The 17628-nt window shown below is 37.6% G+C and overlaps 1 protein-coding gene across 4 annotated transcripts in view; it reads right to left on the bottom strand.

Annotated features, from left to right (window-relative positions):
* Positions 1 to 17628, bottom strand: part of PARD3B (par-3 family cell polarity regulator beta) — a 389258-nt gene that overhangs the window by 318856 nt on the left and 52774 nt on the right. The window contains exon 1 of one of the 4 annotated variants that reach the window (XM_050976848.1): positions 6565 to 6630. The exons of the other annotated variants lie outside the window; for them this stretch is intronic. Coding sequence (XP_050832805.1) covers positions 6565 to 6609 — 45 coding nt within the window. The 5' untranslated portion in view covers positions 6610 to 6630. Of the gene's footprint in view, positions 1 to 6564; positions 6631 to 17628 lie in introns of those variants that run through there. 4 annotated transcript variants of the gene reach the window in all.

The raw sequence follows: 17628 nt of genomic DNA, 5'->3' as shown, positions 1-17628 counted from the left end.
AAAGAATGCTCGTTGGAAGTGCAGCAAAGGAGGGAAATTGGGTGTCCACAAGTAAAGCAACATTTGCTTCTACTAAGTGATGAATGTGAAGTGCAGCTGAGCAGCTCCCTGCATCCAGGGATGGGAGTCAGCTTTCAGTCACATCCATAGCTCAAGAAGTAACCTGGGAAGAGAGAGGTCGGTGGTTGCTAGTTTGGGGCAGAGGGGATGCCAAGGGTGGTGGTGCTTGTTTTTTTGACTAAACACTGCTTTTGTGACCTTCCCTGCCTAATTGGTTTGGTCCATCATATTAAAGAGTGCCTGTGATATGGCACTTTTTATTAAAAGCCTGCTAGACTTAGTCATTCAAGCAATACAATCTGCATTAGCATTTTCCTTTTTTTTCCCCCCAGGAATAAAATGTTGGCACATGCTAAACACTTGGCCATGATTCTTTGAAAAGCCATGATGATATCAGAATTGTGTTCCCAACAGAATGAACTCACTGCTACAGACCACTGGCCTTAATTACTTAGTTGTGAAGACTTCCTAGGCAGTGCTCATAATTAATCCACTGAAACCCACTTCAAAAACATTTTTGCACAAGGGCTATTCATATAAACCATATACATTCTATATACATTGCCAATCTCCTCTAGCTATACTAAAGGTATATACCAAGTTTACCCAGGACACCTAACATTTTCTGTTGGTTTACTATTTGGAAGTCTATCTTTCCCAATTAGAAATCAGTAAATACAGTAAAAGGGGAAACTTTCCAGGCTGAAACAGTAGTCTAAATACTCCAATTAAGTTCTGCTCCTCCTTCTCGCCTAGTTAATGCAGTATTAACTAATGCATATATGAAACTTATTACGATTGTCCAAAAGAATTCACTGTTTTTAGATAATATCTGGCAAAGATATAATCCAATCAAAACCCAAAGAATCATCAAGCACTGCGTATTTTGTAATATTAACACTGTGTCAAGAAGTATCAACACCACCAAAGCACATACCAAACTACAGAATATAATTTACTAATATATATATATATATATATATCTCCTGTAAAAAAGAACACACTGCTAATTGTTTTCTACATAAAAAAATGTTTTTATTCAAAGTTATTGTTTTCTTTCTGGAACAGGAGCAGAGAGGCCATTTATTTCAGTGGTAGTTATTTCATCGATATTTCTATTTGTGTTAATTTTGGAAATTCTATTCAATTTGAGGCATGTCCAAGTAGCTGTCAATTATTCCTCATTCAACACTGCTTTTTTAAGGTACCTTCCATATTTAAGCTGTCGATTAAATAGTTTTAACCAAACTGATTAAATTCTTAATATGCCTGTTCTATTTGGAGGCAGTTAAACAGGACACACTGCAAGAAAGCATGGCCAATATCCTTTTAAGTTAAATGTACATTCTACAGTTAATAACTAAAATTATTAGTGCCCTTTTTCTTTCATTAAGATTATCATAAGCAGGTGTCAGAAAAACTTCAGACATCTCTGTTCAGAGTCTTTGAAAGCTTCTACACCAGAACACCAATTTTAAGGCATGTGTAAGAAACAGGCCACTCCCCAAAACCAGCTTTCCACAGACTCACATGAGAGCAGATGTGGTGAGGGGAATACAGGCTTGAAATCATGACATCTCCCTTGGCCTCAGCTTTCACATTATTTTCCAGCCTTTTATACCTGGGCCTGTGGTACCAGAGGCTCTGACCAGTTATCAACAGCCAGATGATGATCTGAACACCTTATTCAGACATGATTTTCAATACCAAAGAGCATCATTTTGTTAAATTTTGTGTAATGCTCACTGAAGCCTTGTTCAGTGACTGTTGATGACATCTCAGGACGATAAGCACAGTACAGTAAGGGAACTTGCAAACATTGCAGTAACAGTATTATTTAAAAAAAAATTTAGCAAGTGAAACACTTAATCTCTTGCTTTCTCAGCATATCCTTAATTCTGTCTTTTTAAGTAGCACTTGTGAGATTTATTTGCTTCATTTAGATTCATCCAGGATGTTCATACCACAATTAAGTTATATGCACAACTTACTTAAGTTAGTATTTAAAAATGGAACAATTAGAACTTTTATACAATTAAGAATCAGGATCCTCTAGAGGACAATATTTCTGCAAAACTACTACTTGTCACTGCTACATTAAGGCAGAAGCCAAAGGCAAATTGCCTTCGCCTTCTGGGAAATTTAACGATCCCCAGAAATTCTCTGCTTAGAGTTAAGTCAATTTTTGTTCATTAATTCTTTATTCCTGAAAAGAGGTTCTGCTCTAGCTTCACCTTTCTCTTCTGCTCATATCATCTACTGATGACAAATTAATTTCCAAGATTTCATTTTTTAAAACAATATGTGTAGGTCAGAGTTCTACAAAGACTTGCCAGGTTCAAACAGTTTCATATTTAAAGGGACTTTTTATGGCACTTTAGTTGCTCTCTCACAGACATGGTGCAGTACATTCTGCAGTAAAGCTCTTTTGCTTTTACTTTTTAAGAACTGCATTCATAAAAACTGGTGACCCAGTTTTAGTGAAGCTTTGCACAACTGAATACAAATACCATACAAACTGTAGGGACAATGATGTCAACTAAAAGCAGCACTAATGTGAAAGGAGAAACCCTGCTTTAAGTTTAAAGTAGCCAGTTTGACAGAATGCACAGCAGTCCAGCACTTCCACAAAGCTGCAATGCTGAGAGCTGTGGTTTCCTTCACTGCTGACAGCTTAGTATTTTCATAACCATTCCATTTTATCACTGGTTAGAAAAATTAAGAAATCTAGTTCAGGTTCATTGTCTAGTAAGCTGTGTTTCTGTCAGGCTGCCAAAAAGTGTGTCAAATGTAATGGGAGGCAGAAAGCACACTGGGAATGCTTACATGGGAACAACTGAACTGAATTTTTTAATTCATTTCAAACATAAATCTTTCTATTAAATTAAAAGTCAACCCAAATCAAAAACTGTTTCAAAACTAAGCTTAATGCTGCATTTTATGATTGCAGGTTCTATTCCAACTTTTCAAGGCAACATCATTAAAAAATTACCCAAATAATTTCATCATTTCTCTTTCACTGGCTTAATGGCACAAATAACAGCGATCCCTCTGCAACAAATCCACTGTGGAAATGTACCCTCTTCATGTCCCAAGATCACAAAAGTGATCTTCATCCTATCAATAACTGGTTTTTCTGACTTGCCAAGTTGAGTTTGGTGTTGGAAAATGAAATGTAGGAAGATATTTGAAAGGTGTTGAACACATCTTGTCTAACACCACAGATTTACACTTTACTGATTTAAATAAGACTGCACTTTTTAAAGTTCCTTCTGATAAGTCAGTTAGCTCTGGAATGTGCTTCCCCAGCTTTGACCTGAGTAAATCTGAATTACAAACAGGACATTTTACAAATTGCAGGGTGATGAGATCAGGCTAAAAGCATGATTACAGGTCGATTAGAAGAATTGTAAGGATGCTCAAAAACTTGCCTCCACAGCAATCGAGCAGCTCAGGCCATCAGCGAGAGCTGAATGAACAGCTCCAGAGCCAAGGCACCAGGACATACTCTGCTCTGTCCCAGGGGACCCTGTGGTGCCAGCTGTCCCTGAGCCATCCTCCTGCCTGCACTCACACTGAACGAACAGCAGGAACTGCCCCAATATCCACACAAAGAGCCTCAAAGCTTAAAAGCAAAATCCCCCATGAGAACACTGCTGCTCTTTAACCAAGTATACAGTCTATTGAAGCAATAATATTAGAATAAATTCTCAAGATCCAGATATGCAACAGTTCTTATTACAGAACTATAAGAATTATTCTTATAAAAGTGTTTTAAGAACCTTCATTAGTCTTTAATTAATTTTATAAATTTTTTAAACTTTGCATTTACAGTATGAAACATTGTTCCTTTTAGATCTACACAAATTATTACTTCTTTAAAATTTTTCCTTGTTTCAGCTAAAAAAGGAATTTCACTCTACTATCCTAAAAGTGATGCCAATGAATGCTTCAATCAGTAAAAGGCAGCTTTGAATTTCACTGTTAGAGATCCTCAATATTCTGTTATACACAGTCCAAAAGTTAGCCAGGGACAAGAGCACAGAAACAGTGAGGAGGTCATGAAACTTCTGGTTTAATCCCTCCACATCACATCCTGCTGCATGCAGAACACTAACAACTGCTCTCCCCTTCCTATCCATTAAACACCATCTACTACTGCAACGTGTCTTGAGTTCTCTTACTCTCAAGCTTCTCATGCATCTTATCACTATCTTATTTTTTTTTTACATTTCCATTATTCTGGTAGGTTGTTCTTCACACAAGAACACCACAGGCTTATCCTGGGGTTTCTGTTTGTTCTCCTTTTGGGAGGGTCTAGAACTAAAAGAGCATCAAAACAAGTGGTTGGTACACAGCATTGCTAAGCAACCTGGATAAATTATGAGGTTTTGTTATCTTCACATATGCAAAACAAAAAAAGGCTTTTTTCCACTGCAAGGATTTATTCATTTGTTAAACAATTAATTCTCTTTCATATTAATCAAATAATTAGTGAATTCAGAAGTACAGCCCCTACCATTGCATTCTTCACCTGATCTTGAGACCTTGATTTTGTTAGCTGGATTTTACTTTTTTCTCAAACCTTGCACCAGCCATCCATGCTACAATTTAAAATAACTTCCACAAAAGATGTCAATACACTGAACTCTCTCAGGCATTAGAATTCAACTCTGGCCATTGAAAAGAATATCACTTTGTTTTTGAAGTAAAAAAGAAGAAACAACTAGATCTGCTTTTAATTCCATAACATATGAAGCAAAGATACACAAGCTTTCAGGCCTCTTCCTTCTCTGTTAATTCTATCAACATATTTAAAAATTAAGTAGCCACCCAGAGGTTCTGACTCGGGTTTTATAACTCCAGAGACTATGCTTAATAGGCAATGAGAAAAATAAATGGTCTATTATTTACATTTCTGAATTATGATCATCATAGCATGGAATCTTTCTGCAGCCTTCACAAATTACCATAAAACTTTCTGAAGTAATAATTTCTAAGTTTTTTTTTGTCTTCACAGCAAGTTATTCTCATATTAAATTTCCTATGAAATTAACATGACTTCTGGAAATGCAGCATCTTAAACTATATTACTTCACTTATCTATATGCTTCACTGTGCTTTATGCATTATTCCTAACCACTTCAGAATATAAGGAACTTAATTTCTAAAATTACTGCATTTTATTATTAATGTTGCTACACTAAAATCAAAAGTATTTAAGTGAAAATATTATTCCTTGTACAGTTTTCTAACTTTCTGAATGGGCTGCAGCTGATAAAATTAAATCCAAGGCTGGCTCTTTTACTTTAGCTAGTCTGACAGCCCTTGAAAGGCAGGAGGGGACTGTCAGTCTGAAGCCAGGTGGAGAGTCAGGCAGGTAACTTCAAGCAAGTCAATTCCAGCAAGCAGGAGACACAGCCAAACACATTCCCTGATTCCTGCTACGCAGTTAAGAGCTCACCTGAGGAAGCCTGACCTCATATTCAAGCCTTATCTTCAGAAAAGGATTTGTGTGAAGGACTAGGCTCATAAAACAAACAAACCAACATCCCGACCATGAAATCCTCAAAAAACAATCACAAAGAATAGTATCAGCCCTACTCCCCCTCCTAACTATTCACACAATCACCATGGGAATATTCATGGGAACAGCTATGGCACCAACACCAACCAGAACACCCTGTCTGGCACATACAAACTGCATGAGCATGCTGAGCCTACTGCTGCTACTGGTGGCATCCTGCAGCTACAGCAGGACTTTTAAACTTACTGAAATTTTCCCAAGTCAAACTTCAAATGCCAACAGATCTTGAAATGATCCTTATTGACAATACCTACAGTTGAGTACCAATCTTCCAAGCAGAAGCATTACAGTCCAATCTAATGAGCAAGAGCTCATTACCAGACAATGAATTCCAAAATGACACAAATTTCAGGCTCAAGTGTTCTCTCATTGAAACAAATGTGGCTTATCTCCAGCTTTACACTGTGCAAACATGTCTGCTGGAAAAAGGCCAAAGTTCAGAATTTGAGTAAGTTTTAAGAATGAGTTCTGAAGCTGCTAACAAACATGCAAGGTTTACTTAATATTACCAAATAGCACTCCCAAGTTCAGTCGTGGACTATTTATTATAATTATCTGTTCTGTAGCACAAGCATTGAGTTAATCCAAAAAATCATGTAATTGCTTCAGTAAGATGTTCAGTAAGATGTTCATTCAGAAACTCAAGTTTATTTTAACAGAAAATGCTTTTTGACCTTTCTTTTGAAAATGAAGCAGATGCATTTTGAGATCAGGGTTTACTTTCTCTGTACCAAGCTTGACACATATGTAACAAGTCTTAGCCCAATTAATTGGAAACTGATTTATCTATATAACATATAGGAGAAAAACAGAAGAAACTATTGCAGGCAAGGGAAATGAAAGGCCTAGGAGGGATCTCACCAAAATGTCCACTATTTAATTTTATTTACTCGCTTATGAAACACGAAAGGACTTACCCACCAACACTCCAAACCAATTGCCTCCTGTGCAGCCCTGCTCATCTTCAGATGTCAATTTTTATCACCCACCATGTCTTAAACTCATGCTCTTCACTGAAGCATTTAATTCAATGCAAGTGTTAACTCTGATCTAGAGAGAATAGGGGAGTAGGGGAAGTATCACTGGTAATGCACCATGTTACTTATCAGCAGAAAAAGAAATGGAAACAGCCTGTAAGACAAGCAAGCTCACTGGTGTTCTGAAAATCTATTGCCTTGCTATTCTCTCCACACTTCAAGCACAGACACACATAAGGAAGCTATGCCGGAACTGCTTTCTGATGCAGTGTAAAGCTCCCCCACCTAACAAAAATTATGTTTTTCTTTGCTCAGGCTCTCCACCTTTCTCCCCAGGACAATATCATTTGATACGGTATCACAGAGCATAAAATATATATATTCAAATATACTTTAAAAATATATATATATTCAAGTAATACTTTAATACCACAGAATGAAATGCAGGACATGTTACTTTAACTCTAAGAACATCTGTAACAGGCTTTAAAAAACCAAGTCCCAGACTGCAATAGTAAATTTGTCAGTGGTGCCAAAATCTACCAATTCTGGGTCCATATTGTCCTCTGACAAAAAAACAGCTCAGACTGTGAAGTCAAGACATTGTGCTGCTGCTCTGAGTAGTTAACACACTACCTGATCTTCCAGTTTGAGAACACTCTCAATAGTACTGCTTCAAGAAATTTTCATCATGGATATGAGATACACATGAAAATCAGGACCAGCATCCTGGTCCTGAACTAGGAAATGTAAAGTCTGTTAGTATTACTTTACTGGCTTTCATATTTCGATTTTGAAAAATGTGATCATTAGACACCAATACAAAAAAAAAAAAACCAACCCAAAACCAATCAGCAGTGAGAAAATTAGGAGCACTTACAACCTACTCCTTGACAGGAGCTGCTGACAAACTCCATCACACCCTTGGCTAACTCAGACATCCCACGAGACATCAACCTACCAGAACTGCAAGCTTAAACCAGTGTGCAGCAACTGGAAATAAGACACAAAAAAGCCTTAAACATTTAAAGAGTTTGATGCCTCCTCCTCTTCCCTTTTCCTTCCTCCTCCACAGATTTTTTTAGATAAACAGTGTCCTCTTGATGGCTGCATTTGCAAACTCCTCAGTCAAAGTCTCCAGAGCCAGGGGTTCACAAGCACCTCTTAATTCTCCGTATGCTCTGATCCAGCAGAGCACAAGTTAGTCCTGCTGAGGAAGAACACAGGCACAGCAAGGGATGACTGACTTTATAGGAAACACCACACAGGCTGAGGAGCATCAGCAAGAAACTCTGCAGAGCCCTCAACAGCAAGAAACCAATACACACCAAGATCTTACAGGCTGCCATACATACAGGTCTATAAACTGATATTCACTGATGTTACCAGGAACAGGCAAACGTGATGCAATTGTAGAAAAGAACTACAAAGGCAGTTATAAACATTAAAAAGGAAGGAATCAACAAACTGAACATTCTTTTATAATGCTACAGCTAAAAAAAAATCCCAGAACAGGATCCAAAGGCACCAGACCAAACAAAACATGTCTGCTGTCATGAACATTCCATAAACCATGTAAAAGAAGCAGTTTATGGTATTTACTATATTTGAATTTCTACGATATCTCCTCATGCTAAACTTTGGGAGTAACAGAATTTCAAATGATTTCCTTTCATATTGTGATCCCCGAACCACAGAGGTCACTGGGCAAGGCAGCAGGTATGAGGAAATTGGCACCTCCACTACAGGTTATAAAACTGATTTTATAAACCATACCCTCACAGAAGATCATGATATGTTCATCTAGTAAAGCAGATACCTTTATGATCTATCATAACAGACATTTGTATTTCAAAAACCATCATTGTGAGGAGCCAAAGAACAGTGTACTGGAAGTACAGGTTTGGACAGACTCCTTCAAAACACAGTAAGGATGTATTAAACCTAATCCTCAGGGGGGAAAGCAAAGCCTATAGTGCTCTGTCATGTTAGATTTTTCTTTTAAGAGGTGAGAACATGACAGTTAAATTAACTAAACAAAAATATTCGTGAATATTCAAACACTTCAAGTGATGCTCAAGGAGTACCTTAGACACACTGCAGAAAAAGAATATATTCAAAGACAGTATGAAGCTACAAATAAGCTTTAAAAACTAATATGTACCATTTGTCAAACTGACAGCCTAAAGTGGCTCACTTGTGAGAACTCATGCATACTGCACAAAAAGCCAGAATATTAAAAACCAGCAAAGAGTCAAACAATACATTACAATGTATCTGTACATCATACTTTTGCCCTTCCATCCAAGCATACTATCTGTTACGCTTACTCCCACCCCTTACAACGTTTCAAAGATAACATCTGTGTATGATTAGGACTAACCAAACAGTGGGGAGAAAAGGTTAAAAAAAAAAGAAACTGGTATAATGGTCTTTCATTTCCTAACCCAATAGTATTTTCCTACTCTGTGAGGATTTTGAGAAACTGAGCAAAGCATTATCTACACCAACTATGATACTGAACATACCATGGGTCAACAACTTATTGGTAAATTGAAAATTTTGAGCTTATATGTATCATGTATTTTATTTATAGTCTATAAAAATTAATAATAAGAGGGAAAAAATAATACTTGGTATCAAGTGAAATAAAAAGAATTAATGAGGAGATAATATGAATTTTCAATACACAAGACAAGAACTTTACTGAATTCTTCTAAATCAAATGCCTAAAGACAACAGAGAGAGGAAAAGCTACAAAGTCTTAGCACAAAGTTCCACTTACATTTTTAAGAACAGAAAATCAGAGCTTGTTTACAGGTATTGTTTAGTTCCTGTACTACTGCTTTTGCTGTGAGTTGAAGATATATGTGAAATTGGCTACAAGGAAAATGTACCACTTAATGCTGATTCTAATAAGGAGACTCAGCTATTAGAATAAACCTGGTCTTATGCTGATTACAGGCTTGCTTGGTCACCATGACAAATCTTGTTACCTTTTAAAAGAAACAATCATATTCTCAGCAACAATGTCAGAATCAAATAAAAAGAAGGGGTGAGCTCCTTTTGGGGAATGATGACTTCAAGCTAGAAACTTCCTTGCCTAGCGATTCAGGTCTTCTTATGTGCCACAGTATTTAACTTGGTGTTACTGGAAAAAATCATGTCCCCTGTGTAGACAGAGTCCCAAAAGGCCTGCAAGACTTAGTACCAGTGTATAAATTTCTTAAATAGCAAGTAAGAATGATCCTGAACTCATTTTGTCTTGGGGAAAAACATCACTGGACACAAAAGCTTTATTATTAATGAATTGCAACTTTCCTACAACTGCCAGTTAATGCTTTAGTGGGAAAGTATGAAGATGTACAAAAGCCAGTATGTCCTTCCTTCACAACTAAAGGTCTATTAAATTCTTCAAAGAAAGTCTGAAATAAGAATGTGTCATGGTCTTTCGGCTGATTTGTTCTTAAAGCAATGTTTTTGCCCCTTTCCCCATTCTTCTACCCTCCACTGTTCCCCTCCTCACCCTCCACTCCATCTTGACTATAAACTACATAGAACAAAAAGAAACTGATATGAAGTATCAGCAAAATTTTACCTTCCCCAAACCAGAAACTCACCGTCTCCTTCTTTGTAAAAAGAGCAACCTTTTTCATAAGACTCCGGGTATTTATGGGACCATGTCAAAATGGGCCAGTGTCAAAATGTTACCTTGGCCAGTGCTTACCAATAGTTTATTGGTAGTGGCCAGCTAAAATTACAATCTACTTGGGATGGTATCTGGGCAAACACAACGAAATCAAACCTTCTTACTGGAAGACAGGAACCATCATTTTTAATTTGTTTTCATAACCTCAAAGGGCTTAAAAGCAAAGTAGTACCTCCACCATAAATTCTTGAACTGGTTAGCATAAAAAAAGAGAGCTAAAAATTACTCTTACAACTATAAATACGTTGGCAGATATGAAGTGAGCCATCTCTTACAAAGATTAGAATTTGGACTAGCTCTAAGAGACCCTGCTTTGCTATGCGAGTGGCTATACATGGATAGACTGACAAGAAAAGAGACAGCACAACAGTGGAAAGCCACTTGTTCCATTTGCCATTGGGGCAGAAAAGAAATCAAGGAAGCTACAATGGTAGTAAAAGAATAAGTAAAGCTTTTCTGTATTCAAGATATACTCCAAAATGTACTTCATTCGAGTATCAGGTTTTGAAAAACATTGCATAATATTATAAAGGAAGGCTTGCACAGGCCACAGTTACATAACGTATTTTAAACAAACTGAAGTCCTTAAAGTTTACTGTCGAGTCTTTCAAAACACAGCTACAATCAACTTTGAAATTACGTAGTGGAGAACTTGAAAAGCACGTGACCAAAAAGTCTGCTGAAACAAATTGTGAAAAAAGAAAACATGGTCATTCTCAGGGGGAAAAAAAAATCTAAACAACATTCTGAATCTGATTTGGTAAGCCATAGAAGTTTATGAGTCACTTGTAATCTGCCAAATCAAAGTCCTGTACAGCAAAGTATATTTTGAATAAGTTCATTATATTCTCCAGCTAATATACACACCTATTTTGACCAGATGGATTTCCACCATCCCTAGATGTACCTGTACACAGCTGTTTGCCAAGCATTCTGCTCTGAAAAAATTTCAAGGCATACAATTACTCTGAAGAGTGAGTAGAAACATTCCTAGAGCTGTCTCCTATCCCCACTCAACAAGTAAAAAAAGTCAGTTCTGATCAATGTGATTTTATATGTAAACTCTACCTATTAAAAATATAAACACTATAGAACAGAAGTTTGTAGCAGTCACTTGCACAAACTCAATGTTTAGTAACCTCATTTCCTGCAAAACAGTGAATATTTATTGGACTTCCCACATTCCATGTATTTATTCCAGCTACACAGAGAAGTCTGAAAAAATTATTTTAAGACACCATTAACATCAGATTGCTTGCATTAGTTCTAGATGCAGTAACTTCTGGGTAACAGTAAGCATGGATCATTGCTTCACTCACAACTTACTTCTTTAATATCATGTTTGTTCCCAAGAAATAAACAACCACCTAAGACAGTTACTAGTAAAACTAGTGACCCAAATATACAGATAAGGAAAGCTGTAACAACTGAGCTTTGCACACAAACTCATCATATGAAATCCATCCCTTCAATTTCATTAAAGCATCTACACACTGTCAAGACTGCTCATGTGAGGAGGGTGGCTTTTCCCATTCATCTAGCAGCTTTCCTCCTTCAAACGAATAATGCCAGCTTTCTCACCCCCACCTCAGTGCCTCTTCACTGAGGAACTACAGTTTTACTGCCTGGTACCTATTGTGCAGCTCTGAACATCTCCTGTCAACAGGAGAGGAAACAGCAGAAAAGGGTATGGCAACAGGCTGAGCCAGGGGAGGTTCAGATTGTAAATCAGCATTGGAGAGCCCCAAAAGGGTTATAAAGTCAGAACACACTGTTCAGGGAAACTGAGGTTACCATCCCTGGAGGTATTTAAAAGACGTGTAGATATGACACTTAGGGATGTGGTTCAGTGGTGAACTTGGCAGTGCTGGGTTAATGGTTGGGCCCAACAATGATGGACCTTGTCCAGCCTAAACAATTCCATCATACTATGACGGTCTATCTCCTTCCAAAAAACACTTGCCTACATGACACATCTGCATTTAATATAACACAATTTAACCCAGAGTCTAAATAGTGGAATATTTTATTAGTAGGAACACCAAAACTGCATTAATAAACCAATATAAATTTCTGCATCTCACAACTATCATGAATTTCTCCGAGCTATTCATAACACATCAATGAACCACTTCTCTCACCTAAGAAAGTGCTGACTATATATATATAAGCTACAAACTGTAAAAGTTCAAAGAAAAATAGTCTAGGGAGAAAAGAGTAAATTTACCATAAATTTAAAAATAAGGAGTGAAAGAATAACTAGCTGATGAGACACAGGCCATTTTTACATGATAGAAAACACAATTAACAGTGTTTTTCATATATTTCCAACAGATAATTACACCATCTACTTACACTTTCTAACCTAGTTCTACATCTGTTTAGTAATAAAACTTTCCTGCAACACAACACAGTTTTCCATAAACTGTAATTTACATGGACAGGTACTTGTGACATTGTTTTTGACAGCTATTTAAACAGTTAAGCTTTTTTTAATAGACAATGAGCTTATTTTGTCAGAAGTCCAAGAATGTTACTTAGTGAACAACACTAAGTAACAAACAAGAAAGGAAAAAATAATGTCTGCACTTTCCTGAGGGGAAAAAAAAATCTGGACACTACCATGGCAAAAAACTGAACATAAGAAATATATCCCAAGGAAAATTAAAAGAACCTACATAGACACAATATGGGCATATTGTCAATTTGAAAAAGTGATATAGTATTTCCAAACAAGATTCAAGTGAAAGACCCCAGCTAATGCAAAGTTTTTTCTTATTATTTTAATGAAGGGAAAAGAAAAGCTCTCATATTTCACAGATGAAGCCATGTCTTTAACAGCCTAACACACTGCAGAAGGTATCTGGCTGCAATTCATAGGATAAGGTCAAATCACACATACAGCTAATCTGATATCAATCTGTCACAGCCAGCCTTTCCACCCCACATCACCCCTTCAATGGATCAGGGAATCCAGCTACCACACAGCCATGGAAGTACAACTATTTCAAACTGCCTTCTTAGAAGGTAAGCCTAGCAGAAATCCTTTGGGGTGTGCAAGCAATCCTGTGCTTCAGTCTTAGCCCTCAAAGACGCTGTGTTGGAACACACAAGTCTCTCAAAACCTCTGCTATGGCTTCCATCCATAGAGCAAGAAGACTATCAAAATCAAACATGCCATGCAGCAATCACTAAAAAAGGATTTTTACAAAGGGAAGGCCTCATTAAAGCAGCAATCAGAAGTGGCTAACCCCTTCCCAAATCAAACTCTGCATTAACCACAGCAGTCAGAGACATGACCTTTTTTCTTCACATGACATGGCTACTTCTCACTCTGCCTGATTCAGAAGCAGCAGAGGTGCTACCCTCCAATTGTAATATCCAACCTTGACTTGATATTTATCTCCAGGGAAGAAAATAATTGGATGTCACACCTACCAACTCAATTTCATTCTGCTAATTATTCTTTAGTGAATTTTTTTTCTTTTTCTCCCCTCATCACTGCATTCTGAGTAGGATTAACAAAGTCACTGGTGAAATTATTTTGACGACTATTGATCACATACACACAGTAACTACCCCCTCAATATCTCTTCAGAAAAAAAAAGTAGCATATAAAAACCAGATCAGGTTTGATATTTATATTGTAGTCTTCAATAAAGAAGATCTAACACATCTCACTATCTAAATTTTTACTTTAAAATGCTTAAGACAAGGTTATTATATTTTTACATCACTGCAAAAAACCCCAAACCCCCTGTATAAACACCAATGAGCCCGCTTCAATTCAAGAAAGCCAGTCCTAGTTTCTGTACCACTCACTTCCTCACTGCAGCACAGGCTCCTCCATAAGGCCTGTTTTTATTCAGGGTGGCTCTCCAAGAAACCCAGAGTATGAGTGCCAAAATCTTCAATGTCCTTTCTATTACTTAGAAAGTATGTTCACAGAAAAATATATCTATCATTAATGTTCTACGTTATAAATACGCACTGGATTCAAGCTTTTAGAACTAAGAATGTGACTACTTTGTCAGTTAGCCTGATGATTCAAAGGCTGAACTGAGAGCAGAGAACATGCCTTAACAAAGAAAAGGTAAATTGCCGTTGTTTTGTTTTGGGTTTGGTTTCTGGGATTTTTTTAAGTAAAGTTTTACAGAGGGTTATTACATAAATAAATCTTTGCACAATTCTAATGATGATTCAATGCTTAAATGCTATAGAATATTTAACATACACATGCAAGTGCTACTTAACTGCTGCAACCTTCAACTCCAGAAGGGTTGAAAGGCATAAAAACCAGGAAAACAAAGACTTGTTTGGACAGCGTGGACCTAAGGAGGGCAAATTCAACAGTTAGAAGGTACATAAGAAATCAGTCTCCTGATCTAACACATTAAAGGTGCACACGAAACAGAACACACATGCACGCCACTGTAGATCCCAAGGGTTTGACAAGTCAGTAGGATAAAAGGCTCCCAGGCAGACTCCCCTGACTGCTGCACTTCATTCTGGGCAGCCTGTAAACTCACTGAGCAGTGGTGAGCTGTGCAGAGTGCAGGAGAGGGCAGGTAGCTGAGAAACTTCTCCGTCTCCCTCTCCCCTGTCCCCACAGAGCCTCCACTACAGGGCATCCAGAGGCTGAGCCTTGCCAAGGAAAGCAGGGAGAACATACACACACAAACCTCGGAGGGAGCATAAAAACTTTCCTTTTGGCACTCAGGATTCCAGAGTATTTAGTGTTACCAAGAAGCCCTTAAGGGCTGTTGAACCAAAAACAAAGCTAAGAACTGGGTGCAGCAGAGTGGGGTTTAGGGAACTGCTCCACCAGCCTTCTTCACATTCTGCTATGCTCTATGTCTATATTCATTTGTTTATATTCAATCTTTTTAAACAACTTCACTATTCCAGGTTATGTTGTAATAAAAACACAGCTTTTGAGATCCACAATTCTGATAAACAGATTTCCCTTAAAATGCTGGCAGTGATGAAAAATGCTACCCGCAAACTTTGCCCAACTTCATATCCCATCTCACATTTATAAATGTTCCAGTTATTAAAACATCACTATGAGAGTAACACATCCATAAGAATTAAGTTTTTCTCCCTCAACAACAATTCAGGAAGGCAACCATTTCATACAAAGTATTTATGTGAAGGTACCCTGGAGACACAGCAGCTAAAGGGACAGCTTTGTCAGCAGCCAGCCCTGTCTCAGTAAGTCAGTGGCATCCTGCCAGGAAAACACCTGCAGACTGAAGAACCTGCAATATAATATGAGATACACAGAAGAGCAGAAAAACAAAACAATGACAGCATTAATTACTCGAACAGCTCAATGACTCACAAGTGGGACAACATTTATGCCAAGTTAACGCAGCGTTTCTTCCCACTGGCTAGTTTCAACAATCTGATCCTGCCATCAAAACAAGTTTTATTTCTGCCCGCTGCCTTCCTTCCTCCCTGTATCCCAATTACTCACAAACAGAGAGGATAGTCTTGCCCAAATAATTTATCTGGTCCAAAGCACAATGGTTTGGGATTTATTTCTTTAAGAACAACACCAATGCTGAAACAAGCTAGTTTCTCTTTCTCTCAACTAGGACAAAATCCATCCTAACGTGTTTGAGCAGCATCTTCATTTCCTGATAGGATGTTGTGAAACACTCTCCCCTGTGTGCCCCAGCTCTAGCAATACAGAAACAATCATCATTACTACCACTCTGTTCCAGTAACCTACCTCCCCACACAGGCCTGTGCTATAAGTACCATGAAACAATAGTATCATCTTTGAATAGTCCTACCCCTCAAATTTGGTTTCCTTCTATACTTCAGACAATTTAAACCATTTACACTTCAGCAATTTAAACCATGAAGGACTGAGTTGGGTTCTCCCCACCACAATAAAAGCACATTCCTTTTTTCCAAAACACAGGCTGGTGACAACTCCATCTCATCAGCTGTACAAAGACACAATTCTTATTTTCAAACCTGCTATTCTGACAGGCCCTAATGTTGTACAACAATGTTCACATTTGACATTTCTTCTTTTCCCCTTCCATTTCAGCAGCACTTGCTCCTACCACTGTTTTGCAAACTGACACAGAATTTCTTTCGGTACCTCAATTACCGGTGTAAATAGAGTTTAACATTAAGAAATAACATATATTAGAAATATACTAAAAGCAAAACAGAAACACTCACATTTTAATTGCTGTCTCTGTAAACTTTATCCTTAAATTGTGAATCTGGCATAAAGGACATGGGCATGATAATTCTACACAAAAGCTCTGGAAAATGTGCAAGGTATCTAAGGGCTTTTTTAGTGTCGTCTAGTAACTCATGCAAGTATTCTATAATTCCTGAACTTGTGTGAACTGATAGTACTTTTATCACTATGCTACTCAAAATTAAATAACCAGAATTTTGCAATCTTCATCATTTTAGAAACCAAAATTATTAGCCACTCACTCTGGCCAATATTCATTAAAAATATGAACTCCATAATTTAAGCTAATAACTATGGTTGGTGAGGTTTCTATAGTTACTCGTGAAGGGGTCATAGCTCTCTGAAATACATGCAGGCTCTAATAATAAGCTCCACCACAGTATGCTAACAACCTTTAATGATTAATTAGGCAAAGACCAAGTTCCTGGTAAAGCAGAGAATTCCAATATATTCATTACCTAGTGAAGTAGCAAACAAAACAACTTGGTATTTTCAGATAAAACTGTGACTTTAGGTTGCATCTTTGCATTCTGGCAACAGCAAAAGCCCCATGTCCATGAGCTGCCCAGTTTGCCACAGCTCACAGCAGCAGCCAGCACAGCAGAGCTCCCACCTGGGAGACACCTCCTTATTTTCCCATCTTTCCTCTCTGATGCCTCCATGGTGAGTGTGATCTGGCATTAGCCTCCCTAGAACTTCCAAGAAGAGATGACAAAATAAGAATCTGTACTGTGCAGAACACTTGGGAACAAACTGCTAGAGCAGCCAAAAACTGCAATTTATCAGTAGATCAGTATGGGACTGTATGGGACAACACTGTCAAGAGAGCTAACACAGTTCAATGCACTTGTACCTCTCTAAATCACTGCTCTTATGTTGGCATTGTGATTTTCTGGTTTTCTCTTATGTTTTTCTTTATTTTGCATTTAACCAAACCACATAGAATAACCCATAGAATAACACATCACAATAACTACCATAAATCACTCCCAAGTACTATATGTTCCTACTGGCTTGGGAAGAAAATGGAAGAGTATGGTGGAAAACATTTCAGTAGATAAAAGTTTAA

This window comes from Serinus canaria, chromosome 7 (genome assembly GCF_022539315.1).
Source record: "Serinus canaria isolate serCan28SL12 chromosome 7, serCan2020, whole genome shotgun sequence".
Taxonomy (NCBI): domain Eukaryota; kingdom Metazoa; phylum Chordata; class Aves; order Passeriformes; family Fringillidae; genus Serinus; species Serinus canaria.
The sequence above is the reverse complement of the archived record's forward strand: the minus strand, read 5'-3'. Positions and strand labels throughout refer to the sequence as shown.